At 39.4% G+C, this 19810-nt stretch overlaps 1 protein-coding gene across 2 annotated transcripts in view; it reads left to right on the forward strand.

Annotated features, from left to right (window-relative positions):
- Positions 1 to 13: 13 nt before the first annotated feature.
- LOC102201096 (serine/threonine-protein kinase WNK4-like) overlaps positions 14 to 19810 on the forward strand; it is a 28527-nt gene continuing 8730 nt past the window's right edge. The window contains exons 1-12 of one of the 2 annotated variants that reach the window (XM_005725874.1): positions 14 to 228; positions 1830 to 1987; positions 6733 to 6821; positions 8168 to 8387; positions 9528 to 9915; positions 10526 to 10668; positions 11919 to 11992; positions 13443 to 13578; positions 13973 to 14089; positions 16519 to 16692; positions 19111 to 19165; positions 19405 to 19536. In XM_005725874.1, the coding sequence (XP_005725931.1) occupies positions 30 to 228; positions 1830 to 1987; positions 6733 to 6821; positions 8168 to 8387; positions 9528 to 9915; positions 10526 to 10668; positions 11919 to 11992; positions 13443 to 13578; positions 13973 to 14089; positions 16519 to 16692; positions 19111 to 19165; positions 19405 to 19536 (1885 nt within the window). In that variant the 5' untranslated portion in view covers positions 14 to 29. The remainder of the gene's footprint in view (positions 229 to 1829; positions 1988 to 6732; positions 6822 to 8167; positions 8388 to 9527; positions 9916 to 10525; positions 10669 to 11918; positions 11993 to 13442; positions 13579 to 13972; positions 14090 to 16518; positions 16693 to 19110; positions 19166 to 19404; positions 19537 to 19810) is intronic. The other variant, XM_005725875.1, reaches the window with a different exon arrangement.

Consider the following 19810-nt stretch of genomic DNA (forward strand, 5'->3'; position numbering starts at 1 on the left):
TTTTTAGGTACTTGAAGAGGTTCAAAGAGATGAAGCTGAAGCTGCTCCAGCGCTGGAGTCGTCAGATCCTGAAAGGGCTGCACTTCCTGCACACACGCACTCCTCCCATCATCCACCGGGATCTCAAATGTGATAATATCTTCATCACTGGCCCCACAGGCTCTGTCAAGATTGGAGATCTGGGGCTGGCCACTCTCAAAAGTGCCTCTTTTGCTAAAAGTGTCATTGGTAAGTGTTAATTTAGTCTGTGTTTACCCTGCTAGACGAAAGAAACGGCATCTAGAGCGCAATTTATTGGTTAATAATGATCTGAAAATATAATTTTATATGCAAAATGCCCTAAAATGGTCTTGAAATGGTGGGAAAATCCAATGGCATTTTACAGGCCTTGCATTTGCGTAAACACCCTCCTGTTTCTGCTTACTCTTATTTCCTCCGTACTCATACTACCATGAATGCCTCTGTTTAAATTCCTGTCTGCATTTTTAAATGCAGCATCATTAACCAAATGGCTTCTAATTTCACCTGGAACTTGCCCATCCCATCACTTACATCCAGGGAGTGCCAGCCGTCACATGCATGATAATAACTTGTTGATTTTTGTTGAAAGTGGCACTGATTTTAAATCATTTGGTCCAAATCAAACACAGTATGTTGGGGTATTTTAACAAGAGGAACATTTTTTAACCTTTTTATCAGCAAACAACATTAACAAGATTTTTTTTTCTGCTTTTGGCTATAATGATTAGTCAGACTATAACTTTGGACCAGAGTAAAGGACCTCAAGAGCTATATGCTAGTAATACCTGCTTTTCATGCAATGCCAAAATCTAAATATCTGCAAAACAAATGACACTTCCATCAGCATCCATTAACTGTACTGTCTACTTGGTGCTAATTAGCAAATGATGGCATGCTAATGGGAATTGGAAATTATATACATTAATATAAACATGCATGCCTTAGTTAGCAGCTGTTATTGCCAACAATCAGGAATATTAATCATTAGTGACTTAAAAGAGAAGGATGCAGGTAAAATTTTATCTAAATAAAAATGTCAGGAAATTCTTGTTTGTTTATATTTCTTTAAAAACATCATCCCTGCAGCTCTGTTCCACTTCATGTTTTTCCTCTGGTCGTTCATGCCTCACCTGCAGTGGCTCAGTGTCCCAGCAGTGCTTCTTACCTCAAAGTCTGGGGATGGTAAATGCTGCTAAAAGGGTAGTAAAGGAAGGGGCTGCACCCATAAGATGAATTATGGGGAACTGTGCATCATGCAAAACAACTTTAATAGATTCCAGGAACAGAGTTGAATGGCTGCTTGTAGAAAAAGGATAAACATGGCTTGCATTGCATACAGCTTGTCCTGTGCACAGGAAAAACTTGTCACGAGAAAAGACTGCACGTTCTTCACTTAGTTTACTATATGTATTAGGTCTCTTGTTCTAGAAAGTTGCTCCTGTTATTTTAAAATCTCTATCAACTATAAATAAGTCTTAATTTTCTCAAAATACCCCATCTTTGAGCTGTTTGATTTGCAAATTTCTTGTCAGCTGAGGTTTTAACTGCATCAGGCAACTACTTTGAGCAGAAACTCTTTGAGCAGAAACTACCTGGTCATCTTGGCAGAGAGTTTAGCAGTTAAAAAACGAGACATAATACTACTAAGGTAACTGTTAAATAAAAAGCTCACCTCATGTTTAAAGCGTGTTCTGATGCCATCAAAGTGGCAATCACACTGTCCAATAAGGGTCCTTGACTCTTATTATGGCTCATCAAGGATTTTAAATAATAGAACAACCTTTAAACCTTTTCTTCTCCCCTGACAGGAACACCTGAGTTTATGGCCCCAGAGATGTACGAGGAGAAATATGATGAAGCGGTGGACGTCTACGCCTTAGGAATGTGCATCCTGGAGATGGCCACATCTGAGTACCCATATTCTGAGTGCCAAAATGCCGCCCAGATCTACCGCAAAGTCACCAGTGTGAGTAAGGCAAAGACGAGGACTACCTCATTTCCTCCGATATTTAGTGTGATTGTCCACATGTGTTCTTCCGTGTGCATGCTGGAATTGGAGAGGAACCAGGATATCTTATTCGTACAAATAGAAATACGTAAAACGCACATGAATTGGGATTGAAATCATCATTACATCTATTAAAGGCTTAGTTTTGTCCATTACGACTTCAGCATGCAGAAGTGTACCGTGTACCATCCTGACACAGGATTGCACATGTTTTACTTAATGATTGCCAGGGTCTTTTACCAGCTGTTTAACCAGGCCTGGTTGTTGTTTCACGGGAATATTCCCTTGGTAATGAAAGTGTTTCATCAGAAAACTGAGGTGACCTATTGACACTGATGTTGTTAATTTTCTGTCTGAACTGATTTAAGCCTTGCAGAAAAAAATATTTTAACAGATTGCAGATGTTTTGGTGAATGGAATCTTTTTTTCTTTATTTTGCATTGGAATTTATCTGTCTGATGATGAAATGGGCTTTAAAGAAATGGATTTTGGGAACACAGGCTGATGCAGTTCAGGCTGTTCTTGGGGGGCGCCAAGCACATCAGTGACGCCACGGTGGGCGAGAGCAGGCGACTGTAAAATTATATGTTTTGGAAAATGTGTCTCACTCCTTACTCCACAAAGAGGCCTGTTTCTTTCTTGTGTGTCGCGTATGCAAAGCAAACAGCGTGTCTGACGGAGGCTGGAAAGTGAGAAAGTGACAATGCCAACAAGTCGTAGTGCCTCCTGGCTCCTCCACAGACAGGAGCATTATGTGGAGAAGCTTAGGCATACATCATGATGAAAAAGCACAGTCATTAGCTGCTGTTTTTTATGATTTGTTAATGCTTTGTGTTTATGTGGAGCTGAAGTCACCTGCTATTAAAAAGGCCTGCAGTAACCAATATAGCGTGACATATGAAAGGCAGGACAGACGGGCTTCTGTCGTGACTGTTTACAGACTCTCCTTGTTCACATTTAAGTATACACCAAGTAAATGGATAGAAACGTGCTTTCTCATGTACGCTATATAACCAACAGTATGTGGGTGTTTGTGCATTTTACACTTATTTTAATCCACTAGGACTTCCTTATTTCATTTTTGTTATTTTTCTTCCTAGGGCTGTGCGATATGACCAAAATCTCATATCCCGATATAAGAATTCTATCGTCCGATAACGATATAAATCACAAAAATTTTAAATTTTCTGTAAATTCTGTGAATCTCGGGCAGCTCGACATGCGTGAATTGTTTCCAGCTGTGTGTCCTTTACCCGGAGTCGAGTGTTTTAACCGATGCGTGAAACTATACATTTTTAGACATAAGTTGTAACGGCTGCCGCTTTCTTTGTATTTATTACACGGCGTGCTGCGGGTTGCCTGTTCTAACATTTGAGTCTAAGGTTTCTTTTTTAGCACCTGGCGGCTCTTTTTTACTTCTTATCCGTAAATAATCTGCTCTTTCACGTGATTCAGTTTATTTTGAAAAGCCTCAACAGGATCTTGAGCTTTATTGTGAAAGGTTTATGTGGAACATAAACAAGCGGACAAGCGAAGGAGTTGCCGTCGCTGTTGCTAACGACAACGCATAAAAACAGGCGCTTGTCCGTCCCTAGTGTGGTTATATTACATATAAGAGAAAGAGAGAACTTTAAGAAATTAATATAGCCGCTACAGTAACCATCAGAACGATGAAAAAATATTGCCGTAAACAGTTTATTTTGCGACACCACGAAACAAACGATAGCGTAAAATGAAACGATAGATGTTTTTATATCGTCATCTGATATATATCGTTACATCGAACAGCCCTATTTTTCCTGCTTTTTACACTTACAGTAAACACACCTGTTGGTTCAGCCATTAAAGCCCGCCCCCCCTTCTTTGTACAATTGGAGGCTTACCAGTGTCAGAAGCTGCTTCTTTCGTCCATTAAAGGTTTTTTGAACAGGCTGTTCTTCAGCATGATTAAATCCACATTTTTCTACACTGGTGAGCAAGAAAAGAACATTAATCATTAGGATGGAACAACCCCACTCCATCTGTTTTAAGTGATCTGCTGTATATGCCCAGTTTGAGAAACTGCTGGAAACAATGACATCATATCTAGCAAGATTTCCTGGGTTTTGTGTTTGAGATAAAGAACTTCTTCTGGGGTCATTAATGATGATGCTATTAAACTCTTTCCTGCCAGATGTTTAACCTAGCTGGAGGGATTTGTTCCACGACAGCACCAGTGAGGTCCGACACTGATGATGGCTGATAACGACTAGTTTGCGGTTGCCATTCAGGTTTACTTCAAAGCTTGGGGGGGCTTCTGTGCAGGCCAGTCAAGTTCTTCCAAAGCAGGAAAGAATTTTATTAAAGAACTGCCTTTGTGCAGGGAGCCCTTGTGATGTTTGAGGAAGAAGGGTCCAAAGACAAATAAAGATAAATTATTACTGTATTAGATTAGAATTAAGTAAAGTGCAAACAGCAGGAGCAGTGTATACAGTTACACAATATGGACAAAAGTATTGTATAGTAGTATAACACCTCTTAATCTTAATCCTTAATTCGGGTGTATAAAACCAAGCAGCCAAGCAGTCCGTCTTTCCAAACAACTGTGAAACACTGGCTCGTTCTAAAGACTTCACCGAATTCAAAACGTTCTAACGTAATACTGTTACTGTTGTAACATATCAGTTAATGGAATTTCTTCCCTCCTACATATTCTGTGATCAGCTGTAAATGTAAAGGTAACCAAGTTCTGAGTCCCTCATCTCATATCCACATTAGCACAAAAGCTAAAAAAAAAAAGGAGCTTCATGGCATGGCTTTCCATGGCTGCACAGTTCCTGCAGGTGTAATGTACTAGTGGTGCACCACTTTTGTCCATGTAGTGTAAATTATATAGAAACAAATGTGTATAGTAAATTGAAGTTAATACTGTAGTGAAGTCATAGTAGGAATAAAAACATGTACAGAATAAGATATATTTTTAGGTGGAATTAGATTTTGCTCTTATAAAACCAGTTAACAGAATTCATTCAGTATTTAAGGAAAGCACCTCATCAAAACGATTGGAAAGAATCTGTGTGGGGGACATGTTCATTATAATTAGCCTTTCATACCTTGGCTCACGCAATGGCTAATACGTGAAACATCTTCATCAATACAAAAAGTCCAGTTGCCTTCTTATCAAGCATTTGAGATTAACATGGCTCATATGACTGAAAGCCTATAGAGACAAACTAATTAACTAATGATAATATGTCTTCAGATGGCAAGTGTTTGTATTGCAGTAATGTTCTGATGTCCTTAAATTTGTCTCTAATAAATAACCATTTCATCTTCATTATTACAAAATTAATAAAATCTCAGACAAAACTAAACATTTTAAAGCATTTTTGAAGCAAACAACCAGTCTGGAAAGTGAACTGAAGAAGAAAAATGAATTAAAATTAGAAAACAGTAGTAAGTGTTAGGTATTTTGGTCTTATAGTGTTTTTCCTCCTTAGTATACTTGAATTTCTTGTCAAAGAATACCACACTTTACTTGTAAGACATAATCACGCTTTGTTCTCATATCTGTGTAAAATAATTTGGGTTCACTGATCGTTATGTTCCTAACAACATTAAAATCTGACCCACAAACCAAAGTTAATACAAGCGCAGTGTGTTTCTCAAGCTCTTATCTACATGTAGACTGCCGTCGCCACCAGAAAGGAGCTGAGTCACAAATTAGATTTGGATCTAGAATAAATGGATTTACTCTCAAGGTGCCTACACAGTATGAGGACACTGCAGCAGAGTGCTTAAACAAACAAACAGAATGTCTATAACTGCAATGAAGCACGCTATGTTTGCACTGGCATGTAGTTGGGATGCTTTATCAAAAGAATGGAGAAAAAAAAACAACACAAAAAATTAAAATAGGAATGGCGCTACTGCGCTGTCTCTCCTCTCAAAGCTCTGTCATTTGCCCCACTTAAACAGGCAGCAGGAGTATGCATTGAAGTTCTTTGTGACCCTGATTAAAGAGAACCAGTTACATGCAGTGACATGTAACTGTCTTTAAATGAGATAACAAAGTGTACCACTCAGCCTTTTACTGGTAAATCAAATTATTTAGGTGTTTGGGTGCATCATTGCATTGCTTTGGTATCTGCTGGCCAAATGACCTTGGTTACTTCCTTTCTTATCTTTGTTGTTACAGGACTTGGAGCTCTGCTGTAATCTGTACACAGACTTATGCACATACTGATGATAGCATTTAGAAGAACTCCCTTATTTCTTATTACTGAGAAGCCCTGCCCTAATAATTTTGCGATTAACTGCATGGAAACAGCAACTGTTCTGAGTTAAAAATAAAAATAAAAATAAAAATCGGTGCAAGGATTGGTGTAAGTTAAAGGGAAAGGAAAGAAGGGAGAGCATTGCTGGGTTTCTTTCCATTTATCCTGAGCTCTTGGTTTTGTTCTCCTCTGGTGTTGACATGGTCGCAAAGCCAAATGTCATGCTGGCTAGAAGCAGATGTCACAAAGCAGACGATATATCAGACATGCGATGCAGCCGGGAGCGGCTGTCACCGCTTTGATCCGATCGTCTCAGAAGAAGAACTGTGGGAGGAGATCATTGTTGCTAACTTTTTCTGCATAAAGCTCCAGTCTGTGTTCCCTCCTACACTTTTTATTAAGCCTAATAGATGAAATTAAACTCTGTGTTCTTATCTGTTTGCACAGGGCATTAAACCTGACAGCTTCTATAAAGTCAAAGTCCCAGAACTTAAGGAGATCATTGAGGGCTGCATCCGTATGAACAAAGATGAAAGGTAACAATGAAAGCACACACTTTATTATTTATATCATCTTTTCTGCTCTTCGCTATTCTCAATTATTATGTTGCACTATGCTTCAGAAAGCACATACATGATGTCTAGAGGACTTTAAAAAGCCTTAAAATGGCCTAAATTATACAAATTGAGAACCACAGGTTCTGACTTCTTAAACTTTCATCAGTTGTTCTATGCAAGTTGAATTTCCTTAAATAAAGATTCATGCAATCACATCATAAAACCTTGTTTGTTTTTTTAAGAATTCATATTTGTATATCCTAGCCTCCAGATGGCCACCTGAAGTGGCATTTGCCCTCACAGTTTGAAAACCACTGTGTTAAATTTAATTTTGATGGGTATTTTAGTCATGACTCCTCTAATGATTGAAGCACAAAAGCTGCTATTTTTCAGCACATTTGCAGTGAGGCTGCATTGTGGGCAGTTTGTACTCCAATTCATGCTCAGTACCGAGTCACAGTTAATCTCATAAACACACAGCCATGACTGATTTAGTGTGCCGTAATCTGTGAATTAAGTGGACTGATATGAGCTGAACATCTGAAGTAAAAAATCTTTAAATTACACAAAATCTCTGTCTGTGTGACTCCTCATAGACCTTTAACAGTTGACCAACCAAGCTTGGGGCACAGGTCATCTTAGGCCCCTGAAGCCTCTTACATGACATCATGTTGTTAGTTAGCAAAAGGCTAAAATTGCCCATTTTTAGCATTTAAGCATCTATAAGACCTTACAAAAGCGTTGTATCAGTTATTTCACAGCAGTAACATCCCATTTCTATACAAAAAATTAATAATGCATGATTATTATGAGGCCATTATGATGGTAGTGATGACAATTTAGCTAACAAGCTAAAATGCCCCCTTTATAGCATTTATGCACATGCAACACTTAAAGGAAGCGTACTATTGATTTAATTTCATGGGAATAAAATCTCATTTATTGTCACAAAAGTTGAAATATACATGCCTAAAACCCACCTAGTAACTAAAATTACCCATTTTTAGCATATAAACAACATTGACCAGATACTACTGTACCCATGGGCATATATTAGTGGTAGAAAGTGCATTTACTCGGAAGAAAGTATATTTTAGCATTTGATTTGGATTTCAATTGCAAATTAATTGCAAGTTACTTAATTTATTTTAAACAATTACAAAGAAAACTTTGTAAAAAGTCTTCAGTTCATCTCCTTTATATCTCCTTAAATTTTTTTGTTTGTTTGTTTTTAAACTGAAGTGAAACTAGTTTCGGATGTTATGAAAAATAACCTTGCAATAGCAACCCTAAGTGCGATAAAACAAATTACTTTCTCTCTATAGGTACACCATTCAGGACCTTCTGGATCACCCCTTCTTCCAGGAAAACAATGGCGTACATGTGGAGTTGGCAGAGGAGGATGACATGGTGAAGTCAGGCCTGAAGCTGTGGCTGCGCATGGACGACACCAAGAAGCTCCACGGGAAGTACAAGGACAACAACGCCATCGAGTTCCTCTTCGAGCTCTACAAAGATGTGCCTGAGGAGGTGGCACAGGAAATGGTAGGTTGGCACGTGAAGAAAGGATTTTGTGAGGTCAATATTTGCTGCTTTACTGACCAGGTTTGTAACAGATGTTGGTGAGGAAATGGAGTAACTGATTCCTGATCAGCAGATAGAGGCCAACTTAGCCAACTTCCACGTGCTCTCTGCATCCCAATCTTCATTTACGATTTTAGGGGTTTTTTAGGTTTTCCAAATGAAGGGTGGATGAGGGTCCTCAATGCAACAAAAACCTAATTTGGACACTAACGTGATTAGAAAGACAACTAAAAGTGGATTCAGTTGTAATATTTCCAGGAGCAATTTAATCAATCTTTCTTCTAATTGGATGCCCCTCACAAACAATAGGTTTAAAGAAGATATGAGTCCTATTATTGTGGCCTTAATATTCAAAGCTTGGTTATGTTTAACATGATAATCCTGAACTGTAACAGAATAAATGTGACAGAAATTAGGAAAAGCTTAATAGGTTCAATTTAATTAGAGTTGTATGGGGTTTGACTCTTAACCCTAACAGTGAAAGCACATGCACCTCAACATCATTCTGGTTCCTTTACCTTTCTGTTGTTATATCCACTGCAGCTCCTAAGGAGAACACCTTGTGTACTATGTAAAGGTCACAGCTCACCATTTAATTATCAGTGGTTTGAAATGGGAGAGGACGTCTCAGGAAGCAGCCGTAATCGTGTCTTTAATAATATAATGGCTCCTACACTTATTACAAAACCTTATGTCCTCCATAAAGGTCACTTTTAATGAGAATACAAGATACAATTCCTTACCTGTTTACCTTTTTACGGCAGTTTTCATCAAGATCAAATTTGGTATCAGCAGGGGACATCGTGCCAGGCTGATCTGCTGTAATCTGACCATGTGTTGAGAGGTTGTTACGGACTCGGTGTCCCACTCTGCTGAACTGGATGTCATGGGAGGCTGTAAAAAATGCCAGATTGTCAAAAGAATGAGGCCTATGTGTTTTCTTTTTGTAAAAAAAATAAAAAATACAACACCGACTTTGCATGTTTATAAAACTCTCAGATAATGTCACAGCTTGCATAAGTAGGTCATTAAATGCAATAGAGCTGTATTAGCACTCATATGCATGTTGTACCCTGACCATTTCCCTGTGCTGTTATGCAGGTTGTGCTTGGCTTTGTGTGTGAAGCAGACTTCAAACTAGTAGCGAAGGCTATACGCGACCGAGTGACGATCATCAAGCGTCAGAGAGAGAAACTGAGGCGGCAGGCCGAGGAGAGGAAGAAGAAGCAGGCGCAAGAAGCCATAGAAGAAGAACCAGAGCACCAGCCCGCTTCGCCCAAGGTCAACGATGTTGTTGCAGCAGATTCCCCCATCCCACCCCTGACACCTCTAACACCTTTGACGCCATTGACACCACTGGCCCCAGTTTTGTCCCCCGTCACCAGCTCTGTGGACTCTGGCGTCAGCACCCACTACCCTGCAGAGCCAGAGGAGCCCGAAGTTGACCAGCACTTTCAAGTTCGCCACAACAGCCTGTCTTCTGCTAACTGTAAGCTGTCTGATATCACATCCATATACCGTGAAAAGTTAAATGTTTGCATGCAAAAGTTCACTGTGCAGTATGCAGGATTAATGTAAATGCTGTCCCTTATGAATTACTGTGGAGTAGAAGAATGAAATAGAAAAATACACAAGTAAAGTACATTAAATTTTTGTTAAAGTTTTGTTTAAATTCTTTTATTTGCTGTTCTTAAACTCCAGAGACATGTTTTTCACTGCATTAGCTGCACAAGTGCGCTTCACACAAGGCTTTTCTGATGTCAACGCACGTGGGAGAGATGCAGAGAAAAGTGAAACTGTGGTTAACTGAATTATTCAGGCCCTGTAGGTCTTATTCCATGGTGTGCACATGTGCTGTGCTGAATGTTTCTCAACTTTTTATTCCTGTTTTAGAGACAGCCATCTGATCTCATTTAAATGTATGCAGAGCAAATCTATTCCACAGTGAAGCCCTTCAGATTTTTCTTGTTTATGTGTTTTGTGTATCTCAGGCTGGGGTCATTAGAGGTGTGTGCAAAAATGCACAGAGTACAGATTGTGTCAGTTTTTTAGGCCACAGCGGGTTATGTGCTAATGGTCGATGTGCTTTGTTGAAACAGCTGACTGCGAGACGGACGGCTATCTGAGCCCCTCTGGTCTTCAGGATCCGCTGGAGGCCGGCAACGTCGGCATGCCTGCGAACTCTCCCACCACGCATCCCAACCCCCCCGCCGTAAACGGTATCTCCCTCCGCTTCCCCTCGGTAAGTGGTTTCAATAAAGAGCTTGTTATAAAAGGAGAAAGCTCAGGGTGGTAGAGGGGAGGATGATTTTGAAGACTTTACAAAACCGCCTTTTCATTAATCTCTCCAATCCAGGGCTGACACATAATTTAAAAAGAAAATTAAAGGGCAACACAAACCTTTTAAGAACAGCTTTAAATACAGAACTATAGTTGAGTTTTTTTTCTCTTAATTTCAGTTTCTTAATGATAGTTTTTATTACTTAACTTAAACCTGTTACTTTATAAATAGATCCGTCAGTCATTGACGACTTATCACCAAGCAAGACATTTTTATTAATTTTGTTCGATCCAATTCAGTTTCACTTACATAGTGCCAATTCACAACAATCAGCTCAAGGTGCTTTATATTGTAAGGCGGGCTGTTCAACTCCAGGCCTCAAGGGACGGTGTCCTGCAGGTTTTAGATATCACCTGAATCAGATGATTAGTTCATCACCAGGCCTCTGGAGAAGTTCACGACATGTTGAGGAGGTCATTTAGCCATTTAAATCAGCTGTGCTGGATCAAGGACACATCTAAAACCTGCAGGACACCGGCCCTTGAGTCCTGGAGTTGGACACCCCTGTTGTAAGGTAAAGACCATACAATATTAGAAAGATATCCCAACTATCAGATCTATGATCAAGCACTTGGTGACAGTGGGACGAAAAACCTCACTTTTAACAGGAAGAAACCTCTAACAGCACCAGGCTCAGGGAGGGGCATCTATCTCCCGCTACTGGTTGGAGGGCCCAGAGGATGAATTAAATATTTTTCCTCAAATCAGGATTTATTTTGTTTTATAGTTAGCGCGTGCAAGATGCAATTTTTGGGCCATGTTGCTGAATAAATTTAGGTAGACTAAGAGTTTAAAGACATGCTAGCAGCTTGTGCCTCAGTCTCAATTGAAAGAAATTTTTCTAATATCATGTTCATTTTAAATCAGAAAGTGAAAAGATCTGTGATCATCTTTTCCCCATATTTGATGCATAAATATCACTTTTTCTAACTAATCAAATTTCCTCTAAATTTTGCATTTATATAGTCATAAAATCAATATTTTACAAGTTAAAATGTAAACCCAAAAATAACTCAAATTTAGTCATAAGCATTGAGATAACTGTTTTAGAGTGAGTACTTTCCTCACCTAACATCACATATAACTACAAAGAAAATGAACACTGTCTTTTTCCATGTTTATCTTACCACATTCCTGTTTTCTATTCATAGAGTATTGCTGTCTCCAACAACATAGAACACGGCAGTTCAAGGCCTACGAGTGGCTTCAACTCCCCTGTGGAGAGGTAAATCTGTCGAGCCTTTCTGTCCTCCTCACTCCGCCGTTTTATTTGCTGTTAAATGAACAATAGAGTCTAACAATTCCTGCCTAATTTAAGTAAGAAACCTGAAAATCAATGGGAATCTTGTAGAAATGTATTTTCTTTGGATCGCTTCCTCCTCCACTCCTGTGGGCTTTCAGGCTTGAGGCTATAGACAGACTCTGCTGGGTTTTTCTTTGCAGAGAGGCAGAATGGACCCTTGAAGATTTATTTTTTTGACTGTGTGTCAGATGTTGTAAAGGCCTTGTTTTCTGTGCTGGTGGGATATTAGTGATGTCAGGTTTTTGTTTTGTTTTGTTTTTTATCAGCATGAGTGCACACAATGTTTGAGCACAATGTGTTTGTGTGTGCGAGTGTTGTGGAGGATGTTCACCTTGGATTTAACACTTTAAGAGGATGATATATCTATTTTTTGGTTTGTTTTTTTTAGTCTATAGAATATAAGAAAATGCTGTTTTCGTTGCTTAACACACCTCAAAATACACAAATTTGATTTAAAATTGTGATTTTATTTTGAACCTAATATGTTTAATACAAATTATGTCATCTTCCAATTTATCAAAGCTCTTTTTAGGATAAATAAAGTGATTGTCAGGCTCTTTCACCATCATCTTAGTTCCCTTTTTCGATTAGCAAGGAACAGGCTGTATCTAACATGTCTACTATAAATTGAAGCAAACATCAAGAGGGGATTGATTGTCATGTTTTGCAACAGCCTGGTCATGCACTGTTTAGCATCCAAAACACACTCCCAGTTGCTTAATTCTTCTGAGAAAAGCCCTCGATAACTGACGACCCAAACTGCGTGTCACAAATAACAAAGAAAACAAAGGTTTGCAGCATCGCCACAGATGTTCGCCTGTTTCTGTCTGATTTCTGTGTACTCAGTGTCTGAAGGTGAACTAAAGTTACCTGTGAGGTGGAGGTTTTTAAATAGGGACGGGTGGGTGCTGCCAGCCAGTAGGCCTGTAAATGTTTGCAGCCTGTGCTGGGGAGGTGGATGGAGGAGGGGGGGGTCTGTTACCACAGTGGTCCAAAAAAAGGCCCATGAGATGTAATTAGCTGAACCAAACCTTTTTATAAAATACCCTGAATGTTCTGCAGTTCTCTGAAACCTAAAACTCCTGTATAAATGTTACAGATCGCACCGACACGTTGCTTTCCCTGGATGAACACCAGCTTCTTGTAGACTCTGTTTGTACCCCAGAGACATGCCACTGTAACACATCAACCCTTTCGTTGACAATTCAGAGTGTTTATTTCTATGTGCCAACATAATCAGTCCTTGTGGATATTCAGATCTCTACTTTTGTTCTAAATGATGAATTGGCTTTAAAATTGCTTTACAAGGAATTTATCAGTGGTTTCTTAGGGTGTGTTTTCTAACTCATATGATTTATTTTTTTTTGTACAGCTACGCGTCTGATGTGACTTCAAGCCTGAGCGACGGCTACGAGGGCCTATCGGAGAAGAACGAGAAATCAGTGGCGAGACGAACGGCTGCGAAGCTGTTCAGGAGGAGGGCGCGCTCGAGGCTTCGCATCATCGGGGTACAATAAATCAAATGTTTGGTTTAATTACAGCACAGCAAAATCCTTTTTTTTTTTTCTGCACATAATAAACAAATAAATCAAACTGGCCTGAACTGAATTAGCGGAGGAAATTTATTTATGAGTGAGTGGTGAGGCACCACCCTAGTTATGTAACGTTATCAGTAGCAATGCTGCTCTTCCCCCAGCGACCGCAGTGCATTGCTTTTTTGATCAGGACATTCTGTGGTCGTTTAATGAGCCTGTTTGGATTGGCTGCAGAGACAAACGCATCATGGATAACCACATGTGCCTAAACAGTCTGCTACAGTAGAGTCTCATACATGTGCACAAACATGTTGTAACTCCTGCTTTTAGACATGTCATCACCATTGGTCCTCTCTGTCTCCATCAGCTCTCTGATAAAGTGGACCGGGTGGTGGAGTGCCAGCTGCAGACGCACAATGACAAGATGGTGACCTTCAAGTTCGACCTAGATGGAGATAACCCAGAAGACATTGCTGCTGTCATGGTGAGCCATTATCTGTGCTTAGCCATTATATATATAAAATTATCAAACGGTCATCTTTTGTTACATTTCTCTTGTTTTTATTAGGTTTTTTATAACTTTATTATGTTTATACAACGATTTTTTCTTTAGTCAACTGGTCACATGGCAGAAAATCATTGCATTTAGGCACATAGACATTGTCAAGATGATCTACTGAAGTTCAAACTGAGCATCAGAATGTCAGAGAAATGTGATTGAAGTGTTTTTGAATGTGGTGTGGTGATTGATACCATATTGGTTGGTCTGAGTATTTCAAGAACTATGGATCTACTGGGATTTTCCCACACAAACATCCCTAGAGTTTATGGAGGGTACTTTGAAAAAGATGAAAAATGCAGACAGTAGCAGTTGGTGTGGGTGAAAATGCCTTGTCAAAGCCACAGGTCAGGAGCATACCAATTGCCCTTCTGCATACCTTGTTACATCTGAGGTCTGCAGAAGAGCATCTCTGAACGTAGCAGAAGACCACACCGGGTGCCATTCCTAACCTGTCGGCTAAAAACAGGAAACAGAAGCTACAATTTACATCCCCAAAATTGGACAATGCAAGATTGAACAAATGTTTCCTGGTCTTGTGAGTCTCAATTTTTGCTACAACCTTCAGATAGTACTTTCTTTAGTGTTACCTTTATTGGGCAGCTAATGCTTAAAGACTGTTTAAAAAGACCAAAGTAGCCATTTGTATTTTGTTGGCTGCTGTTTTGAAGCCTTGTGTTTGACATGCTGGCCTTTGCCATCTTGGTTATTTCTCTTACATGAGAATTATAAGCTAGGATTGGATCTGACTGAGGAAACACGGGACACTGCACATTCGTCTATTTATGCTAAGTGAGAATAAACTTGCAAAAATCAAGATCACGCTTTATTAACCAAGATTTGAACCTAGCAAATGAGACCATAAACTCAGTAGGAATTTCTTTACTGCAGTAAAGAAAGTGGGCAGTTTTGCCATCTGTACAATGTGAGTTCTTTTTGCAACCACAGGAGTCGCCCCCTACTGGGCGTTAGAAAGAATGTATGTTTGAGGCACTACTTTTTTGACTTTTATAAACATTATAAGTGCTTGCTACATCAAATAAGAGTGTAGCACTAGAATCCCTGAGAAATAATAATTTTGATTGATTTTTAATTTTGCTTATGATATCTGAAATTTTAAATGTTAATTCTACTTCATTCAAATTAGAAAAAATGTGACAAAAATTAAACAAAGCTCAGCATTCATTTACTTGAAACATTTATATTTTAGCATTTTAACCACTTGATCTTTGCTAGTATACCAGTGACTGAGTCATTACAGACCTATGGGCTAAAGCCAACAATCCCTAGTTAAGGGTAGGGAAAAACTGAGGGTTCGTGATGAAAGTAAGAATTCTTCTTGGGGAAGGGAACCTCACATGAAGGTGCGATGAGACAGCATGTGCAGTAGCACTTTTTGTTCGCTGGATGTGCAGTTTTCCTTCACTCTAAAAACACACTAGGCTTTTGTTTATTGCGTCTTGGCAAAGCAGGGACACTTGGCTTCACAACAGCACAGTGGTTCTCAGTAGAGGGTTTTAAATGAGCTGAATTATGCCATGTTGTCAGGAAACGATGCTACGCCTCAGCCCACAATTCAGACACACTGAAAACTGCATGAATATGCAAAACTCCTCTAAGCATCTGCTACGTTGTGGATTTCGTAAACCCACAAAATAAACAAGCACTAGTGTACTATATTTACAGATTTATTGTATTACACGTTAAAAATATTTTATACTTTATTTCTTTTAATTAATACATTTTGGCACTTTACTCCACTTTGACTGATGACAGCTGTTTAGTTAATGTTGCAGATCTAATTGTTATATAAAAGTCATAACATTACACAGACCAGTACAGAATAAAACTTTAAGTCATTTTATATTAATTAAATAAAATCCCCTCCACTTAAAACTACTGAAAAATACAATCTTAGTAATGAATAAAGACAAAACATATTTTTTACACCATCTTCTAGACGAAGAAGGCCAAATTTCATTTTAGTGTTTACACAAATTATATTGATTATATGTCAGAACTGAAATATCTGGTGATGGCCACTCAAGAAGATGGGACTTCACAAACTAATGGGTGATGTCACAGTGCCCACAACCATCTTTGATATACAGTCTATGTCTTTGTCTGTGAAAGTAAATAAAAAATTTGTTATTTATAACACTTCTTTTAAAAGCTAAAAAGTTTATTTATGACTGTTGTTTTTTGGCTACAGCTCCTAAGAACCTTATTCATTCTGCACTATCTGGCGAGCTGCTATCGAGAAACTCTAGCTGCTTTTCATAACCTTGTGGCACTTTTGAATTTGACTAAGTGAAGTATCTGAATACATTCTCTGTGGTCCTTTTGCCATCTAGGTGCACAACGAGTTCATCTTGCCATCAGAGAAGGAGGGCTTTATCTACCGCTTGGGTGACATCATCAAACGAGCCGAGGCACTGTTTGCCAAACAACAGCCGGTCCACTCCACTGGGCACCGACTTGCCCAGCCTGCATTGCACGGAGGGATTAGCTCACTGTCGTCCTCACAGGTCAGAAACATAAATCTGCGCCACAGGATTGTTAGCTGAGAGAAAAAGGAAGTGATTGTGTTTTACAGTGCTTATTATCATAAATTACAACATCTCTCTGCGCTGATCAATGACAGACCCATAAATCTGGGACAAATTCAACACTTCAGAGTAATGTCCTGTCCACTGGTAATAAAAAAACGTCACTGTCCACAGTCCTTCCTGAGGTTAGTCCTTTAAGATTAAAGGCTAAGTGCTCTTAAAACCACCTGACGAAGAGCTTTCACTTAAAGTGCTAATATCATAAAACGCATTAAATCATGTGTTTCCTTTTTTGTATTTGTTTCCGTAACCACAAATCCTTTCCACAACATAATGAACTTTCCAGCATATCTGCCCACAGGGAGTGGGTAAAATAATTTATGCTTGGATGAATTAAGCTTTTATGAATCCAGGTTTTGTTAAGCTGTAAAATGAACTGACTTGTTGGGAGCAGTGCAGTCCCTGTACAAGATGTGACCTAATGTGTAACCAGGTACAGCTTGTCCACTTACGGAAAAGAATCATCAGTTCTGCCAGGATATTTTCCACTTTGTGGAACACAAAGAAACAACCATTCTTGTCCTTTTGGTAAAAAAAATATGATCATAGAGATTGAGAAATAATGGGGAAAAAGAGGGAAGTTGGAGCCATAACTACTATTTATCATCTATTTATCTTGTTTCCACATGAAAATGGGAATCGTTCAATGACAAATACGCCTGATACTTGAAAAAGCTTCAAAAGCAAACTGTGTTAATGTGAAAGCATTTCCAGTGGCTGCTTATGGAATATTGTTTAGGAAAACAATGATGTTTTTCTTTTCTTTTCACATTAATATCTGGACAAAGATCTCAGGTTCAACAGAACACTTTAGCCTGGTTGAGTTTACGTTTATAGCGTCACTTTTGATGTGTATTGCATGCGTAGCCACTTCCCCTTACAGCTGAGAGATAATATGACTGCAGTCCTAAATTGTCAAGGGGAAAAAAAAGAAAAAGAGAAAGAAAACAGACCAACAGGAAGTCAGGAAGAGACTGACAAGCCCAGAAACTCATCTGTCCACAGCGCCTCTACTCTGGCTCTTGTAATGCTGAGGTGGGGCATTGTGCCGGGACTCTATTAATAAATTCTATAAATGGAGATTAAATCCCTGGAAAGTCCTGCTTGTCTAGCTGTTCTTAGCTTACTCTACATACTAGTGGACAAACAAAACAAAAACAACACTTGTGCGATTTCTGCTGTGCACTATTTACCATTTCACCAGGTTAGTTTAGCTTGGTGGACATGGCAGCACTGAAAAATGACTACAGAGGAGGCTGAAAACACCTTTAAAGGATGTAATAATATATAAATTAAATCCAAGAATAAAAATACTAGTGAGTTTGTTCACCCAGAACACACTATCCTGTACATTTTGAAATGTGAAAACTTCAGCCCGCTGATGGCTTTAAAGCAAGATTGTCAAACTATTTTTACATCACGAGCCACATGCAGCCTATTTTGATCTTACGTGAGCCAGGCCAGTAAATATCCCTGTTCTGTCAGGACACAGAAGTCTAACTAATACTACTTATTCCCTGAGATATTTCAGTATACGAAAAAGTAAATGAAAAATCGGTCAACATGACTCTTTAGACTTAAATTGTAAGTAGTGAATTGTAAAGTGATACAAAATCAAAAGGAAATAGAAAGAAGGTACTCAAAGACACACATGTTTTTAGTTGACTTGTTAGAGCAACTCCAGGCCTTGAGGGCCGGTGTCCTGCAGGTTTTAGATGTGTCCTTAATCCAACGCAGCTGATTTAAATGGTTAAATTACGTCCTCAACATGTCTTGAAGTTCTCCAGAGGCTTGGTAATGAGCTCATCAAGTGATTCAGGTGTGTTGACCCAGGGTGATATCTAAAACCTACAGGACACCGGCCCTCGAGGCCTGGAATTGCCCACCTCTGTATTAGTCTACAGAAAAGTGTCATTGCCTGGATCTCATATCTGAGTTAGTTTATGAGGACGTCTAACAAAAAATAGCTTGAGCTTGAAAACATTTATAAAAGAAATCCTAAATTACTAAATGAGACTTTGAAATAATCCAACGAGGAGGGCCAAGGTCTAGTGTTTGTGTGGCCTGACACTCAGATTTGATGACTTGATGTTTTCCCTATAAGTCCACCATCTTAAAAGCAGTAAATTAAGGTGTTCTCTTAGGCACCATGATAAATGTAGACCTCAAACTAGCAGCAGTTCTCCAATCATGCCTCTAACCAGCTATTAGAGCTAATCATCAAACTTGTGAAGGGGCTTTGAAGTGAGAAAGCAGGCCTTAATATCCAATACAGGACAGAGTGTTTCAGTATTTTTGGAAGGAGAGACTGAATTTATCAAATGTGCTCTTTTACAGCCTAATCTGCACAATCACGCCCTGCCTCGAACACACTCGTCCTCTTCTCTGCCTGGTGAGTTTCACATGTTTTCTGATTAACTGAATTCATCCATTAAATGGCAAACTGGATGATTTGATGCTCTTTAAGAAGAAAAAAATGGTAGGAATCTGAAAGTGAATCAGCCTCTAATTCTAAAAGTACCATCGAGTGTGTGTCTGAGATGCATGTGAGACTAACTTGCATTTTTTTTTGCCTGTGCATGATCATTTGTGAAAGAGCATCGACTCATGCATGTTTGTGTCTCGTCTTAGACTGCAGTGTGGCTAAACCGAGTGTAGGGGTACGTGGCTTGCCCCCATGTCCCAATGGAGAGGTCTCCAGTGCAGACATTACTTCACCTGTGCGACCTCTAATACGCTCACAGTCTTTCCACAACGCCCCAGGTAAATGGCTCTCCGCCCCTCCCTCTGGTCCCTGAGCGAAGAGGCCGAGCATTGTTTACTGTTTCAGCACACTGAAAAATTGTTACAGTCCTTTGGCATAGAATAAGTCAAAGCAAAGCTCGGCTACCTCGTAAACCTCCTCCCCTCCTCAGGGCCTGTTCTTGGTATTGTTCAGACATTCGCATGGCGCCATCCGCCATCACTACACCTCAAAGCCTTCGTCTGTCTCTGCTTTGCAGCAAGGCCTCCTGGGTAATTACCTCACCTGAAGGGC

This window comes from Pundamilia nyererei, unplaced genomic scaffold (genome assembly GCF_000239375.1).
Source record: "Pundamilia nyererei isolate P.nyererei 1_Seehausen unplaced genomic scaffold, PunNye1.0 scaffold00017, whole genome shotgun sequence".
Taxonomy (NCBI): Eukaryota; Metazoa; Chordata; class Actinopteri; order Cichliformes; family Cichlidae; genus Pundamilia; species Pundamilia nyererei.